At 34.8% G+C, this 19,131-nt stretch overlaps 1 protein-coding gene and 1 non-coding gene across 2 annotated transcripts; one reads left to right on the plus strand and one right to left on the minus strand.

The window, feature by feature from the left end:
- Nucleotides 1-1,388: 1,388 nt before the first annotated feature.
- On the minus strand, nt 1,389-1,495 carry LOC121214946 (small nucleolar RNA R71). Its single transcript, XR_005910682.1, has one exon. It is a non-coding gene; the product is annotated as a small nucleolar RNA R71 (small nucleolar RNA).
- Nucleotides 1,496-3,071: 1,576 nt separating this feature from the next.
- On the plus strand, nt 3,072-17,550 carry LOC121214554 (enoyl-CoA hydratase 2, peroxisomal). Its single transcript, XM_041088324.1, has 14 exons — nt 3,072-3,238; nt 7,339-7,522; nt 8,158-8,326; nt 8,480-8,583; nt 15,052-15,074; nt 15,181-15,311; nt 15,595-15,664; nt 15,824-15,900; nt 16,106-16,141; nt 16,450-16,522; nt 16,597-16,747; nt 16,979-17,049; nt 17,163-17,336; nt 17,409-17,550. The coding sequence occupies exons 1-14, from the start codon at nt 3,072-3,074 to the stop codon at nt 17,494-17,496; spliced, it is 1,518 nt and encodes a 505-aa protein (XP_040944258.1). The 3' UTR covers nt 17,497-17,550.
- The last annotated feature ends 1,581 nt before the right edge of the window (nt 17,551-19,131 follow it).

The following is a 19,131-nucleotide window of genomic DNA, read 5'->3' on the forward strand; positions in this document are numbered from 1 at the left end:
GTTATTTAAACGAATTGAAATTGTAATTAATGGACACAGTACTCAATCAGTGCATGTTTAAATTTTCTAAGGTAGCTGAAGATTAGATTAGCATTGTATTTGGCGATACATATGCCTTGCATAACTTGCAAGATTATTGTGATTAAGCTATTTCAAGGTAAGGATATTTTGTTACCTCATATAGTCTTTTATATGCTTATTAGGTTGAATTAATCATTCTAATCGACATAGGAATATGCGAGAGATTGTTTAATCTAATAAGTATGTATGTGCAATAACATGTTTATCTTTATAAATCTGTTTTATCGGTCGAATTGGCATAGGAATATGTATAAGAGATGAATGTATTTTTGATTTGTAAATATTTTCATCAGTTAGGAAATTACCGAGTTGCCGTGATTTATTAGTAATAAGTATAAGCATAAGTTTAATGATTCTAAGGTAAGGAAATGTAATTAATCCAACCCAATTATATCATCTTGATTAAAATCAGCTTTTGAAATCATGCATTAGAAATTTATTTTATTTTCTTTTATTTTTCTAGTTTTTAATCATTTCCCAAATCCAAATATTTCTCTTTCACCAAAGTGTTTAAACTTACTTTCTTAAATAATTCTTTTACAGTCCCTGTGGGTACGATAAATCGACATTTACTTGTCACTTTATTACTTGCTGCGATTGTGTACACTTGCACATTTTCGTCGTTCTATGTTTTTGGCTCCGTTGCTGGGGACTATTTTAAAAAAAGCCATTATTTGTGAATCTATTTTTACATTTTGGTTTATTTATTTTCCTGTTTAAATCATTACTTACTTAATCTTTCTGTGATTATTTCAGGTGTTTATGAGTATTGAACAGATTATCGACTTACTCCCTGTGGACCCTAAAATAGAACTAACCTTTCGACAGCGAAAAAGATAAGCAAACCAAAGAAGGACCGATGAGATAAACTTTGAGAATATGAATCAAGGAAACAAAACAAACCTTGCTCAGAATCCTATCCTTATTACTGATGATAGGGATAGAGCTTTACGACAGTATGCAGTGCCAGTATTTAACGATCTTAATCCGGGTATTAGCAGACCCAAAATCGAAGCACAATAATTTGAGCTGAAGCCAGTCATCTTCCTGATGCTTCAAATTGTGGGCCAATTCAGTGGAATGCCTACTAAAGATCTTATATTCACTTAAGACTATTTATGGAAGTGAGCGATTCTTTCAAGTTAGCTGGAGTACACGGAGATGTATTACGACTAAAGCTATTCCCATATTCGCTAAGGGATAGAGCTCGTGCCTGGTTGAACTCATTGCCACTGAACTCTATTTTTAAATGACAAGAGTTAGCTGAGAGATTTCTCATGAAGTATTTCCCGCTGAACAAGAATGCCAAGTTGAGGAATGAGATCACTGTCTTTCAACAAATGGATGATAAGTCCCTGTATGAAGCATGGGAAACGTACAAAGAGTTATTACGAAAGTGCCCTCATCATGGAATCCCACATTTTATTCAACTTGAGACATTCTATAATGGTCTCAACGCTCACACGAGGATGGTAGTGGACTCCTCTGCTAATGGTGCTTTCCTTTCTAAGTCTTATAATGAGGCTTACGAAATTATTGAGAGGATTGCCAGCAACAATTATCAATGGCCAACCAATTCAACAGTGTCAAGAAGATGAGTCGCTGGAATACATGAAGTGGACACTCTAACTTCACTCGCATCTCAGGTATTTTCAATATCCTTAAATGCTTAAGAATCTTACCACTAATAGGTCTAATAGTTTTGTAGCCCAACCACCTAACCAATTTGAGAATATAACCTGTGTTTATTGTGGGGAAGGACATTTGTGTGAAGAATTTCCATCGAATCCCGAATCCATATATTACATGGGTAACCAAAATCAAAACCGAGAGAGGCAATGCTGCAATCCAACTTTTATAACTCATCGTGGTGAAATCACCCGAATTTTTCCTGGAGTAACCAAGCGGCTGGAACCAGTAACACTTATGCCTAACCTAGACCAACTCAGTCGCCTAGTTTCCCCCAACAAGTTAAAAAACCAACCCAAGCGGAACCATCCAATAGCTTAGATAATCTATTGAAGGTGTACATGGCAAAAAACGACGCCACTCTAAGGAATTTTGAGAATCAAGTGGGCTAGCTTGTTACTGAACTCAGGAACCGACCACAAGGTGCTCTACCTAGTGACACAGAGAATTCGAGAAATCTGGGGAAGAAACATTATAAAGTGTTGACATTGAGGAGCGGAAAGATAGTAGAGCCCAACACTATCGAAGTTAAAAAGGAGCCAGCTGACATTCAAGATTCAAAAGAAGTTTAACCAAGTGTTGAAATTCCAGTTTCACCAGAACCAAAATCTATAAAACCCGACAAAGTAACCTCAGGACCAGTTAATTCTGATCAACTAACAATTTCGTTAGAGAAACATAAGTAGGAGATTCAATTCAAGAAGTTCCTTGACATACTCAAGCAACTTCACATCAACATCCCGTTGGTTGAAGCACTTGAGCAAATGGCGAACGACGTCAAGTTCATGAAAGATATCTTGTCTAAGAAATGAAAACTTGGAGAGTTTGAGACGGTAGCTCTAACAAAGGAATGCAGTGCATATCTTCCAGATAAACTACCCCCAAAATTGAAGGATCTTGGATGTTTTACCATACCGTGCAACATTGGAGCAACATATTGTGGTAAGGCATTATGTGACTTAGGTGCGAGTATCAACTTGATGCCTATGTCAATATTTAGGAAGTTGGGGATAGGAGAAGTTAGACCAACTACAGTTATGCTTCAACTAGCAGATCAATCCTTAGCACATCCAGAAAGAAAAATTGAGGACGTTTTGGGACATATTGATAAGTTTATCTTTCCTGCTGACTTTGTAATTCTAGATTTTGAACCAGACAAAAAAGTACCAATCATCCTAGGAAGACCGTTCCTAGCAACTGTAAGGACCCTTATTGATGTGTAGAAGGGCGAGCTCACTATGCGTGTTCAGGATGATCAGGTAACATTTAATGTCTTTAAGTCTATGCGATTTCCTAACTCAATGGATAATTGCTCTACAATTTCTGATTTAAAGGATTTAATAGTGGAGAAGGAACTCAACTGTGCTGAGGACCCACTGGAAAGAAGTTTAACATCGGATCCTCCAATTGATGAAGAGGAGGATGAATACTTAGCTTTGCTAAAAGCTAATCAAATGGGATATAATCCGTAATCTCGCTTTAAATATTTAGAGTTAGAAAAGAGGGACAATTCCCAACCAAAAGTGTCGATCGATGAGCCACCTAAATTAGAAGTCAAGGTATTACATTCTCATTTAAAATACATTTATTTAGGTAACGCTTCTACTCTGCCTGTGATTGTTTCAGCAGAATTGACCACTAAGCAAGAAGCGAAACTTATCTTAGTTCTAAAACAATTCAAGAAGGCCATCAGATGGACCATAGTCAATATTCGCGGTATTAATCCATCTATATGCATGCACAAGATTATCGTGGAAGATGGTAAAAAAGGGACGATCGATGGAGAATGGAGACTGAACCCCATCATAAAGGAAGTAGTAAAAAAAAGATCATTAAGTGGTTAGATGCGGGTATCATCTATCCCATATCAGACAGTTAATGGGTAAGCCAAGTTCAATGCGTGCCAAAAAAAAGAGGTATCACGGTCGTAGACAACGATAACAACGAGTTGATACTGACTAGAATGGTTATGGGATGGAGAATCTGCATCGATTACCGGAAGCTGAAAAGGGCGACTAGGAAAGATCACTTTCCTTAGCCGTTCTTGGACCAGATGCTAGATAGACTCGCAGGACGATTTTACTACTATTTTCTCGATGGATACTCAGGGTATAATCAAATTATAGTAGCACCGGAAGATCAACACAAAACGATATTCACCTGCCCATATGGTACGTTTACATTTAGACGCATGCCATTTGGTTTATGTAATGCTCCTGCTACATTTAAAAGATGTATGATGTCTATTTATACTGACATGGTTGAGAAATATTTGGAAGTTTTTATGGATGATTTTTCATTACTCGGAGATACTTATGATGATTGCTTAGCCAATATAACTAAGGTACTAACCCGATGAGAAGAAACGAATCTCGTACTTAACTGGGAAAAGTGTCATTTTATAGTACGAAAATGAGTTGTTCTAGGACATCGGATAACGAGTCATTGGATCGAGGTAGACAAAGCAAAGGTAGACGTTATTGAGAAACTCCCACCTCCAACATCTATAAAGGGTGTTAGGAGCTTTTTGGGCCACGCCAGTTTTTATCGAAGATTTATCAAGGACTTCTCCAAAGTTCCTAAACCCTTATTGGAGAAGGACTCTATATTCAAGTTTGATGAGGAATGCTTAAAAGCTTTTAACGATTTAAAGAATCGATTAGTCATGGCACCCATAATCGTCACATCAGACTGGGATTTGCCATTCGAATTGATGTGTGACACAAGTGACTTCTCAATTGGAGCTGTCTTGGGCCAGTGAAGGAACAAATTTTTTCATCCCATCTACTACGCAAGTCAAACCCTAACAGGAGCTCAACTAAATTATACAATAACAAAAAAAAAGTTACTTGCTATTGTGTTTGCTTTCGACAAGTTTTGATCTTATCTGGTAGTTACCAAAGTGACTGTCTATACGTAGCATTCGGTAATTAAGTATTTACTTGTAAAGAAAGACGCTAAGCCGAGGCTAATCCGATGGGTACTTCTACTTCAAGAGTTGGATCTAGAAATTCAAGATCGAAAGGGAGTCGAAAATCAAGTAGCAGATCACTTTTCCATATTAGAGCCACAAAAAGGGAATTCTCCTCTTATACCAATTCAGGAGAGATTTCCAGATGAACATATCCTGAAGGTAAATCATGTCCATAATACCCCTTGGTTTGCTGATATTGATAATTATTTAGCTTGTGGTTTGATGCCAATTGATAAGACGTATCAACAAAGGAAAAAGTTTCTTCACGATGTGAAGTACTATTTCTAGTAAGAGCTATATGTGTTTCAACAGTGTGCAGATTAGATGATTAGGAGATGTGTGGCAGAAGATGAAATACCGAAGATTTTATACCATTTTCACTCAACTCCAAGTGGGGGACACTTCAGAGGTACACGTACAGCGGCAAAAGTATTACAAGCCAGATTCTTCTGGCTAACACTATCAAGGATGCATATGCTTACGTGAAGAGCTGTGATCGATGTCAAAGGGTTGGAAATGTCACCAACAGAAATGAGATGCCTCGAACAAATATCATTGAGGTAGAGTTGTTCGATGTATGGGGTATTAACTTTCATGGTCCTTTTCCTCCGTCTTGCGGTCACAAGTACATACTAGTAGCAGTAGACTATGTGTCTAAGTGGGTCGAGGCTGAGGCATATCCGACAAACGATGCTAAGGTTGTGATGAAATTTTTGCAGAAGCATGTGTTCAAAAGGTTTGGAACCCCAAGAGTTATCATCAGTGATGAAGGCTCCCACTTTGTTATTAGACAAAGTGAAACACAAGCCAGAGTGAAACACAAGGTTGGACCAGCTTACCATCTGCAGACAAATGGGCAAGCTGAACTGGCAAATAAGAAGATCAAAGGCATACTTGAGAAGGTAGTCTGCCCAAACTGACGAGATTGGTCCACAAGATTAGATGATGCTTTATGGGCTTACAGAATAGCATACAAGACACCTTTAGGAATGTCACCCTACAGGTTGGTCTTTGGGAAAGCCTGTCACCTACATCTGGAGTTAGAGCACAAAGCTTACTGGGCTCTTCGACAACTCAACCTGGATCATAAGCTTGCTAGATAGAAACATATGCTTCAAATCAACGAGCTAGAGGAATTTCAAATGTTCTCATACGAAAATACCAAATTACTCAAAGAAAGACTCAAGAAGTGGCATGACAAGCACATTCGAGTTAGAGAATTTGAAGCAGGTCAGCAAGTCTTATTATTTAATCCAGATTGAAGATCTTCCCAGGTAAGTTAAAATCACGTTGGTCCGGTCCATTTACGATTCAACACGTCTATCCATATGGAGTTGTTGAACTCCAAGGTAAGGGAGGTAATTTCCAAGTTAATGGTCAACGTTTGAAACATTACTGCGAAGAAAAACCTAAACGAGATCAAATCTTGTTTAGTTTATCAGATATTTAAATTTTATTATTTTTGATAAATTATTTAGGGTGTATTATTATGTATATTATGTTTAAATAAATTCTGTCTAGGAGATTGGAACTTAAGTGAGACCACTTGTGACCCCTCCAATCTTATTGGGAATTGATTTTTACATAATTTTCCAAGAAATTATTCCTTGAATGACAAAATAAATTTTTAATTTTTCAAATAAAAGGGTCAAATTGTGATCCAAGTTTTAAATTACAACTTAATTTCAAATTTTCATTAAGTTTAGGGACTTAATTGAATTATTTTAAAATTTTGGTTGTTAATTTCGTTAATAATATAAACTAGGTGCCTCTTTTTGTAAATATTTCCAAAAGGCATCCTAAATAAATATTTTTTTAATATATATATTTATATAAATATGATAAATTTTAATATATAATTATATCTCTTATAATTTATATATTAATTTTTATCAACTTAGCATAGAATTAGGATTAGTTTAATTTTAATCATATTTTATTCTTGTTTTAATAATTTAATAGCAATTGATAATTTCATTATTAATTGTTGTTAACTTTGAGTAGGACTAGACTTAGAATTTTTAAATTATTAAATTTCTCTAAGAATTCTACTCCAATTCCTACTTCTCCCACTATAAATTCCACCCTTACTTCTCCCCATTCATTTATCACTTAAAACCCAAAAGCACCAAATCCTTTAAGTGCCGCAAGCATCAATCGTACATTGCTTGGCTAGCAGCCTCAGCACGCCACACGCCCCAGCCCCAACAGTAGCCTAGGCCGTGTCCTGCTCCTGTGCGTCACACCTACGCACGTCCTAGCACATCAGGCTTGCTTGCCAAAGGTCCTGCACGCTACTGCTTACGCCTAACCCCTATTGCGTGTTGTTGCCCGCTTCTGCACCCATCTACCATACACCTAGTAGCCTTCCAACACTTCTGCGGCACACACCTTCACCCATCCTTAGCCAAATCCTCCAACCTACCTTAATTCGACCTCTTTTGCTGTTAATCATTTTTAAAAAAGGGTGGTAAGACCGAATTTTCTCTTGAATTTTAATTTTATTCAATTATTTAATTTTTCAAATCATTGAACTATTAATAATTTTTATTATTTAAATTTTTGAGAAAATAATTTTCCCATTTTATGTTCAGGTTAATCATGCCTAGCAAGAGAACTCATGCCTCTACCCAAATCGTTGAAACACAAAATAAGTTCCACTGTGAAGAAGCCAAAGTAAGATACAGAAGTATCTTCAAAAATCAACAGATGCATCTAGAGAGAGGCTTCACATTGAAGGAAAGCAACTACAGAGACTTTATGGCACGTATTCGTCAAGTTGCTGAAGCCCTCAATTGGGAATTGTTTTGTGAAAAGAGACCAAGGTGGATGAGGAACTAGTTCATGAATTCTATGTGAATTTAACCTCAACCGAATTGACCGAAGTCCCATTTCATGGAATCAAGGTACCAATAAATTCAAATGCTATTAATAAGTTCTTTGAATTACCTGATTTCGAAAAGGATGAATATCCTTCTTTGTTGAGCAACATTAAGCCTGAAAATTCACAAGAAATTCTTGAGGAACTCACAATTCCAGGTTCTAAGTGGACTGTGTCAAAGTAAGGAATCCACACTTGTCGAAAAGAATATTTGACACCACTTGCGAAGGCATGGTTCTATTTCATCCGTTTCAGCCTTATGCTTAGTTCGCATGGGACTACAATCTCATTAGAGCGAATGGTCCTATTATGCTCAATTCTAATTGGAAAGACCATTGATGTGGGAAAAATCATCCTAAGAGAAATGTGAAATTGTGCCGTTAGACGTTCTGGCCCAGCCTATTTCCCCTTTACGATAACAATTCTGTACTTAAAAGCAAAAATTCTTGCGAACGTAAAGAATAGAGGGTATAGTCAGGGCACAATCACCGATTGGGACCTCTACCGAGTAGCTGGAGATTCTGTTCCATAGCAACGAGTTGAAGAAAGTGAGGATCTCGAAGAAGCAGAAGATGACCCCACAGAGATCCCGCCAGAGCAATCAATTGAAGTCCCTAATGAGGCAAAACCAATGGAACAAGAAGCTAAACCTGATATCAAAACCTCAATGTTTGGAGCTCCACCGGCTAGCCCAGATCTTCGTGACGGGCTGTCAAAGCTGATGAACTTAATGCAACATATGCAATGGCAGCAACAAGCCTACTAGAGATACTCAAAAATAAGGGATAACTCGATGAGGAGTGCCCTGAGGAAAATTTATAATGACCCATTTATTTTTGTGCCTGAGTTTCCAGATTTCATATTTGAACTATGGACTTCATTGTCGAAAAGGGAGCAAAGCGATTCATGCAAAGGGAATAATGATGAAGCAAAAGATGAGTCGAATTCGGAAGGATCGGCAAACAAATTAAAAAGGGAAGACCCCAACTTTATTTTATTTTTATTCTTAAGTTATTTTAGGATTAGGTTAATTAGGAATCATGAATAAAATCTGAACAAGCCACAAAGGCTAAAGTGTGGCAATAGGTATATACATGTCTAGGATTGGATTTCGAGAGAGCTTGGTACTTAAGCAGTCAATTTGACTCACCTCCTCTTTTCTAAAATCCTACCTAGTGTATAGTATCTATTCACTTTAAACAATGAGGACATTGTTCATTTTAAGTTGGGGGGACCGGAAATTTGAATTAATTCCACTCAGAATTAAAATTTCTTTTAATTATGATTAGGATATATTTTGTTCAATAATTTGAAATTTTGTTAAGTATGTTAAACTTCAGTATTAATAAAGTTATATTATTTCAATAAGTTATTATGTTAGCTTAATAATGATATGAATGTATTTTTAATAAATCATGCAAATTAGTACCATAGAATTTATTTTAATTCCTTACGAAATAATTAGGCATGCATGAAAGTTTAAGTCTTTAGAATTGACTTAGTAAGTTCTTAAGGCGAAATCCTAGAAAGCAGGGAATATTGAAAATGACTTAGGCAATTGTTGTTTGAACCGTTTGATCCTTTCAAGCCGACTATGATAAAACTTTCCTTTGAAACCCAACTTTGAGACTATATGGCCTAGTTTTATTTGGACCTTTCCAATATTTAGCGATCACTTTTCTCTTCATTATCTTTAAATTTGTCCCAAACACTAGACTTATTACTATTCAGAATATAGTTTGAACATAAGTTTGGGGGAATTGAAAAGAAGTATCAATTGCCCGAAAATTGTAGTACATGAAGCAAGTGCTTGAATTTGAATTTTTTTTAAAAAATGTACTCAAAAGAAAATAGATGTACAAAAGAGCATGTGAAAGTAAAATAAGTTCGTATATCGAAGGTAAAAATTCTGAAGGTTTGATTTTACGTTGGGTCTAGGGTTTTTAAGCCAACATTTATCTATCTTTTACCTACCCATAGCCTAGCCACATTACAACCTTAATAAAGACCTATTGATTCAAGTTTCTATGCTACCTACATTAGTGGAGAGAAATTGATAAGATCAACATATGAAGACATAAGTTAAACTTAATGATTGTAGCTTAGTCTTGAATAAGGGAATAAAAAAATCAAATTGGTAAGGGTTAACATGTCTTTGTTAAAGAGACATTTAGTCTAATTTTTCTATTATAATAGTTTTTAGATGTAATTTGAACGATATGCATACTTAAGTAGCATAATTATCAAATTTCTTATTTTTGAGCCTAAGTATATTAAATTCATAATTTTGAGAAGAAAGTTATTCTGAAGGAATTCTTCAAAAGTGTTTCTAAGAAATTCTTTCCAAAATTTGTGCATTACTCTGGACGAGCAATGATTTAAGTTTGGGGATGTGGAAACACAAAGATTTATTTACTTTTTCATACCTAATTTTACTTAAAATAATGCATTTTCGATAGAATTTTTGTCATAAAATAATTAATTTTTATAAAATAATTAAATTATATTAAAAAAATTGAACATGGTAATTTTTAGTCAATTTTAAAATTATTTTTAGTGAATTTTGATTATTTTTGACAGATTCGTACAAAGGGCGAAAATTGACTCGGTAGACACAGTTAGAAGAACAAAACCGATACAATTCAAAGTAACAAGGCAAAATAACTTCCAGCCTAAGATGGTCCAAATATGTGTATTAATTCATAATATATTTAATTTTAATTTATTCCCAAATTAATTTGGGCTAAATAAATTAATTTTAATTAATTATGGAAAAAGGCCCAGTTGAACCGCACTAGTTGAACTAAATTGAGCGAACCGAACCAGCCACCAATTGGGTAGCCCAGAACTGTACAAATGCTGACCCAAACCCGCATTTTTAGCTGATTAAATGAGCTGCAAAAAGACCCCTGGAAGACTTCCAAATTGCATTCAAACCTCACCTTAAATTAAGTCTTTACGGATTTGCCTCAGGCTAATTTTAGAAAAGTTGAAAGTCTCAACTTTGCCATGTAGGATGGCAGGCCATGAGAGGGCTCTTTGGCTGCTGAAATTTGCTATTTTCAGAAGCCATACTCAGCTATATAAAGCCCCCTTTGCTTCTTATTCAAAACATCCCTCATTCACATCTCTTCTCTCACAACTCTTCTCTCCTCTCTCAATTTTTTCTCTAATTTTCCCATTCAAAGTTCCTTGCTCTTGTGCCGATTTCTCCTCTCGGTAAAGGGGTCTTCTTCGGCCATTTTGGAGTATAAATTGAGTGTTCATAGTAGCCTTGACAAGCGAGGACAACAAAGAAGGAAGAACGGAGCAACCTAGTCAAGCCACAGAAAACCACCGAATTTGATTCTTGTTCCTCATCTCTTTAATTTTTATTGTTTTTATGATGAACATATCTATGAATATTTATGCTATTGAATGGTTAATTTAACAGCTTAGCTTGAATTTAATTCGTGTTAGGTTGAATGCATTTCGTCCTCTTGATTTGTTAAATTTATGTTTATGCTGTTATAGACCTCGGTAAAATGTTTGATTAAGTAAAACTATTATTAAGTTATTCTTTCATTACAATTGTAAGATAACTAAAGAATTAATTATTTAAACGCATTGAAATTGCAATTAATGGACACAGTACTCAATTAGTGCATGTTTAAATCTTCTAAGGTAGCTAAAGATTAGATTAGCATTGTATTTGGCGATACATATGCCTTGCATAACTTGCAATATTATTGTGATTAAACTGTTTCAAGGTAAGGACACTTTGTTACCTCACATAGTCTTTTATATGCTTATTAGATTGAATTAATCATTTGAATCAACATAGGAATATGCGAGAGATTGTTTAATCTAATAAGTATGTATGTGCAATAACATGTTTATCTTTATAAATCTATTTTATCGGTCGAATTGACATAGGAATATGTACAAGAGATGAATGAATTTTTATTTCTAAATATGTTCATAAGTTAGCAAATTACCGAGTTGCCATGATTTATTACTAATAAGTATAAGCATAAGTTTAATGATTCTAAGGTAAGGAAATGTAATTAATCCAACACAATTATATCATCTTGATTAAAATTAGCTTTTGAAATCGTGCATTAGAACTTTATTTTATTTTACTTTGTTTTCTAGTTTTAAATCATTTCCCAAATCCAAATATCTTTCTTTCACCAAAGTGTTTAAAATTACTTTCATAAATAATTCTTTTACAGTCCCTCTGGGTACAATAACTTGACATTTACTTGTCATTTTATTACCTGTTGCGATTGTATACACTTGCACATTTTCGTCGTTCCAGTAGGGTCACACAACTGTGTCGCAGGCTGTGTAACTCTCTAAGGTGCTACACACAGCCGTGTACTAGGATGTGTAACTTATTGACTTGAAACACTAAGAAATTTCAAATGACACATGGTCGTGTCGCCAGGCCGTGTGTCTCACATGGTCATTTGACAGCTCGTGTCTCAGGCCGTGTGATCCCAAAATTTGACCTAAAATCAAGCCATTTCAAGTCAAATTGATACCTAACCATTCATACCATTTGGACATACATTCAAGGGATTTAAAAGTCATTCAAATACACATAAATATGCTATTTCAAACACCCTAATTCATCTATCCAATATGCCATTCAAAGGCACCACATATATACCAAAATGTCACTTACCAAAACAAGTCAGTATTGCCATTTTCCAAGCATGCAAACCTAGTTCATTTAATCACTACATGTTACCACAAATGATCATTTACAAACCATCACACACATACCAAAATGAACTTTTATACAAGCACTTTAAATTGACAATCGAAATAGGGACACACGGCTATGTCCCAGCCCATGTCCGTGCCAGTGTAACTCCCTGACTTGGGTCACATGCCCAAGCCCCCATGCCTATGTGCCAGGCCTTGTAACTCTCGAAATGACCTCACATGCCTGTGTGCCAGGTTGTGAGCTAGGTCGTGTAACTGCCTAACTTGAAACCTTTAAAACCTACAGGGGACACATGGCCATGTCGCATAATCCTGTGTCATACACGGCTGAGACACACGCCCATGTCTTAGGCCGTGTGGACAAGAAATTGGCCAAAATCAAGCCATTTCTTTCACCATTCAAGTATTTACCTACAAGCAATATACACATATACCCTAGGCACCAAAACATGCATAATAAGACCAATTCAATAGGCCATTTATCCATCCAAAAAATATGCCATATAGGCACCTCAATTACTACCAAGCAATTATACCTAAACTTATGTCTAATTGGTCATATTTCATCCAAACACATTTAGTTCAATTCTATATCAAAGCATACCACAATTAGCCACATTGCAAACATACCAACACTTATCACTTTGGTCATAAAACCATGCATCAACTTGACCATATTAACATCCAATCCACAAGGTACCAAAAGTACCAAAAATTCTAAGCAACATTTACATGCCATAAACATCAACTAGCCATTAAACATAAATTCACCTACACATGCCACTATAATATTCATCAAAACTTCAAAATCTACCGATATAATCGCTGGATAGTGTGATAGGTCTCTGACAAGCTTCCAAACCAATCAAGCTTTTGATAATCTATAAAACATAGGAAAGAAAACTACGTAAGCATATAAAACTTAGTAAGTTCGTATAATATAAACATAACTTACCATTTCAATGCATAACTTTAAAATTAAACATGATAAATCCAACCAATAGCTTGGCACAAGCCTAAGCATCATCAACAACAATTGTTAGTACTTTAACACATAATGCAATAGAGTTATCCCATGGTAAGGTAAATCACATGAATATAATGCCATTGGATTCATACTTTCCATAAACTTAGGTATATATTCATAGATCATTTCATACATTTCCATAGGTTTATAACATAGCTATTGGAACACTTACCATTCCTTCCCTTTTCATGTCCGTTGAAGCACTTAGAATAATATCAGATACGCGGGAAAGCTCACACAAAGTGTGCTAAACATATGATCGAAACCATTCCTTTTCCTTTACATCATTGCTCACTTGAGCCATAAAATGGGTCTGCTCACACAAGTTGACGGTCGAAATGTAAGCTACATGATGCCACTAACACAAGCTGACAAGTATCCGCAAGAAATGCTGGAACTCAACCATCGGTAGGACATTCAAAATCAGGACCCGAAACATGGTGACCCTAATGACATGTCATTTGTATCCTATATATTCCTAAGGTTCAAACGAGGCTCGATAATCACCGAAACATTGCTGGATTTCCATCATTTAATAACATGATAAATAGCAAATAGCATATATATCAAGATAACATTAAAAAGTTATTTAAACATACAAACTTACCTCGATTACAAAGATGTAAGAACGAGATCACTAATCTGAGGCTTAAGCTTTTTCTTGATCTAGATCCGTACGAGGTTTACCTTGATCTAAATAAGCAAATTCAGTCCATTTATTATTCATACTGTTCAATTTAGTCCATAATCCATACTTTTAAAAATTACAATTTTGCCCCTAATATTTTAACTTCTTTACAATTTAGTCCTTAAGCTCGTAAATTGACATTTATAGATATTCATCCATATTTCATGCTAGCCAAATTACCTAGGGACTTATACAACCTAATACAACTTAACATTTCACAATTTTATCATGGTATTTTACTACTTTTACAACTAAGTACCTACATGATAATTTTATCAAAAATCACTTTATAAAAATTTATTTAATTAACAACAAGGGCTCATAATCTTTCATTAAAATTCAAAAACAATAGAAACATGTTCTTAGAAAAACCCTAATCCTTTAACAGTTTTGCAAATTAGGCTCCATTTGTTTACTTATAAAAGCTTTTCCATAAAAGCTTTTCAACCTTTTCTGGTGTTTGTTTGGCTGAAAATAATTTCCTAATTTAAAACCTATTACAAAACACGGGAAAACACAGGAAAATGACTTACCATTTTTATTTCGATAAGACATTTTTGGGAAAAAGAAGCCTCTTACCCTTCGCCTTCCCCCATCCTTGACACCCCGATCTTCTGCTCGCCAGCAACGATTATCAACACTAGACACCGACATTCATCTTTGATTTTCCCATATTCACCTTTCGTTGTCGAAATCTGGACTTCACCACCAGTCAGGGATGGCGTTCATGTTCCTCTCTCAAAGGTAAGAACGAAAAAAAAAGAAATATGTGATTGTTTTTGTTTATTTTTGTACTTATTTGGGAAGGGCTGCGATTTATTCCAAAAAATACTAATCAATTTCTAGTAGTTCCTATCTTGGATTTGACCTCCTTCAAAAGGAAAAAATTCATTTAACTGGAGAAATACAAACATAATTTCTTTTTCCTTCTCTTCAATGGATTTCATGTTTTGTTCTGTGTTTCTGTTATTTGATCATTATCCTAACATTATTTGCAGACAAATTATGCTTATACTGAGAGGTACTATTTTGTCCCCCTCCCCCTCCCCTCCCCGAAGCTTAATATATAAGGGGCAATTTATTTTTTGTTTGATCTGTATGACAATGATGTGTTTCCTCCTACACAGAGATGTAGCTGTCTATGCCTTGGGTGTTGGAGCATGTGGTCGGGACACCGTCGATATCGATGAACTTAAATACGTTTACCATGAAAACGGGCAGTATTTTATCAAGGTTATACTTATACATCATTTGGATGGTTTTTTTTTAAAGAACACCACTGTTCTTAATTGGAAAATGCGCTTATATTTGTTGTTGCGGTTTAGCTTAACCTGTTGTATTAAAGGTGAATTGAAATTGCATTTGAACTGCAAGTGGGACACCTAATCTACCCAGAATTGAGTAAAAAAGAAACCCTTTTGTGTTAGTCGATTAGGGGAGGAAGTGGAGTTGTCCTAATCTGCTCGTAACAAACCATTGGTGCTTGTTTAATTACGGACATAACATAATACCTTTCCTAAGTTCTCCTACTCCTTCTGAAGTTTTGCCAACATTTTCTACTTTATTTTCACTTAGAGGTCTGCCACAACTTAGTGGTGTGCCTGACTTAAAGTAAGTTATTGGCCCATGTCATTTACCCTGTCTTGTCTTTCTAAAAAATAATCTTGTCTCTCATTTTCCCTTTGATTGATTTAAAAGATTTTAACAAATTGTTTAAAGCTTTTAAATATAAACTCGTTAACATTTCTAGTTTTTTTTTTGTTTTAAAAGGTTTGATAAACGTCTTCTATTGCATGGACAACAATGCATAGAAATACACAAGCCACTTCCTTCAAATGCCTCTATAAATCTATAATACTAACAATTGCTAACTCAAAATTTTATCTTAGGTTGAGGATTTCATTCTTTATTCTTTTAAAATAACATTTCGCACATAAAATCGATGATGTACACTTAGAGAATATTTGGTCTTCCTGCGGAAATTGTTTTGAAATTTCTGTTTATTACCAGAGTTAATTGTTGTTGTTATTAAATTTTTTTTCTTGCAGATACATAACAAAACAACCATCGTAGGTTTCCATGACAAAGGTTTGTACTCATTACTTGAAATGATGTCAAGTAAGTCGGGTGGTATTTGTCACCATGAAATCAAGTTGTTTATGGTAGTGTAAATCTATTACTCTCGTAGTCTTTCACTTTTTATCGATAATACTGTATTTAAAAGTGAACTTGTTAGGATAACAAGCACAAACGAATTGGTTGTTGGTTGCTAGTTGCTTCGGTATTTTATTAACCGTGGGAAAACTGTAAAAAGTGAATAGAAAGAGAAGTGATATCTGCAAGTCTATTTCGAAAGGATAGTCTTGACGGTTTTTCCCCTCCCCTCTAAATATCAGGTAAAGCAGCAATACTTGAACTTGAAACCAGAAGTTATGAGAAAAAGTATGGTGAAATATTAACCTTGAATCGGTAAGTTGTATTTCCCCACTATCTGATCTAACACTCTCATGCTGTAGTTTATTAATGTATAAATGAGTCTTTAGGACAAGTGTTTTTCTACGTGGTGCTGGTGGCTTCTCAGATCCATCTAAGCCCTTTACATACTCAAACTATCCAGTCAATCTGGCTTCAGCTATGAAAATTCCAAAAACTCAACCTTCTGTAGTATTTGAGGATTGTACCCAACCACCTCAGGCATGTAGCAACAATACTAGAATTTTATCCCCAAGAGCTTTTATGTCGCTTTCAAAATAAAAAAAAAGAGATGTTCCCTAGTTAATTCTCTTTTTTTCCATATACTATATAGTCTGTGGATTAGTTTGATCTGGTATCAACTTCTGCTTCGACAGCTTGTGCTATGAAATGCTTTTTTATGATGAAAAGCTTCTCTAGAAGTTTTGAACTACTATTTTTTTCCTTTGACAGGCTTTATTGTATAGGTTATCTGGTGACTATAATCCTCTGCATTCAGATCCTATGATTGCAAAGGTCACAGGGTTAGTTCATTACTTATGTTGAGGCTACGGTTATTGGTTGCATTACTTGATAAATCTCCTTTGCATCCTAAGCTTTTATACTGATTTATGCTTTGCCTATCCCATGTTCATAGATTTTCAAGGACAATTTTGCATGGATTGTGTACCCTTGGGTTTGCAATACGGGCTATTATCAAATGTATTTGCATGGGAGATCTAGACATGGTCAAAAGCTTCTTTGCACGGTTCCTTTTGCAGGTGTATCCTGGTGAAGCACTCATCACTGACTTGTGGCTTGAAGGCTTGAGGTACACTTCTTCTTTCTTTTTCTAATAACATTCAAGTGAATGTAGATCTGATGTTGGTGTTATAATCTACAGGGTCATATATCAGGTAACGGTGAAAGAAATGAATCAAGCAGTGCTGTCAGGCTATGTTGACCTCCATCGATTAGCAGCTTCACTATAAATCAACTAGAAATTAACTTGATATATATCCGACTTGTGTTATAACTGCTACTTCAAAGAGCAAACTGCATAAATAGGAAACTTAATGAATGGAAAATTTCAAGATAAAGTTGAATTTCTTAAACTTATTGAACATCAAAGTCTGTTGGCATTCAAGAATGTGATGTAATAAATACAAACCATTTCTTTTATGTTTGATTGGGGATGTTTTAGTTGTTAAATGTATTGACATGATCTTTTATTATCACTATTTTTTAACACAACTTAAAACAATTTAAAATGTATGTAAAAACAATTTAAAATATAAATTTATTAATATATGTAAAAACAGCTTTCTGGAAAATATTTTCGGGAACTCTGCCAAACAACGGAAAATATTTTACACAGATTCATCAAAACACCAGAAAAGTAAATCATTTTCAGAAAAGTAAATCATTTTCCAGAAAACATTTTTCTGGCTAACAAACGGAGCCTTAGTCCCAAGGCTAGTTAGATTAAGCTACAACGACTTCAAAAACATAGAAATCATTAAAAACGAGATCAAAACTACTTACATGCAATGGAACTTAGCTTGACCTAACCCTAGCTATGGCTTCCTTGATAATTTTGGTTGGGGGATGTCAAAATGAAGAAGATGTACACATTCTGTTTAAGTTAATTTAACTTTAATTACTTATTTATCATTTTGTCTTTTAAAATTATTCATAATTTCAATAAAACCAAACCCATAAATGTCCACTACCACATAAATTGATTTATTTTCCATCTAAATCCTCTTAATTTAAATTTCATAGATATTTGATACCTTTAGCTACTAAAAATTTACTTTTTCACCTTTTACGATTTAGTCCTTTTTACTAAATTAAGCATGCAAACGTCAAAATTGCTTAACGAAAACTTTATACGACCTTACTAATATTTTTAGACACTAAAATAATAAGAAAATAAATATTTACTCATCATATTTTTGGTCCCAAAACAACTATTCTGATTTCACTAAAAACAAGTCATTACATGGATAGTGTAATAGGTCTCAGACGAGCTTCCAACCGACCAAGCTTTCGATAATCTATAAAACAAAAGAAAGTAATTACGTAAGCAATGGGTGCTTAGTAAGCTCGTATAACATTAAACATAACTTACCATTTCATTAACACAATTCATAGATTAAGCATAAAATCATTACGAATGCCATAAGCTTAGAATAAGCCTATACAACATCATCAAAGTCACAAGTTAATACACTTGTCCATGATACAATGAATTCAAGCATAAGATTAGTAGATTTCCATATGTATGTATACATTTAACTAATCATCCTTTTCATAAGATCATGACTTATTCCATTTGCATACTTACCATTTCATTTCCTTTTCTTACCCGTTGAACCATCTAAAATTACATCGGATACTCGGGAATGCTCACACATAGTGTGTCTTTCCATATAAATGTAACCTTTCCTTTACATCAATGCTCACATGAGCTGTGAAATGGGCCTGCTCACACGAGCTGTAGGTTAGAATTTAAGCTACACGATGCTGCTCACATGAGCTGTGGAGAATCTGCAACAAATGCATGACCGTAGCCATCGGTAGGACATTCAAGACCAGCACTCGAAACATGAAATCCCTAATGA

The sequence above is a fragment of the Gossypium hirsutum genome, chromosome D02, assembly GCF_007990345.1.
Source record: "Gossypium hirsutum isolate 1008001.06 chromosome D02, Gossypium_hirsutum_v2.1, whole genome shotgun sequence".
NCBI classification, from domain to species: domain Eukaryota; kingdom Viridiplantae; phylum Streptophyta; class Magnoliopsida; order Malvales; family Malvaceae; genus Gossypium; species Gossypium hirsutum.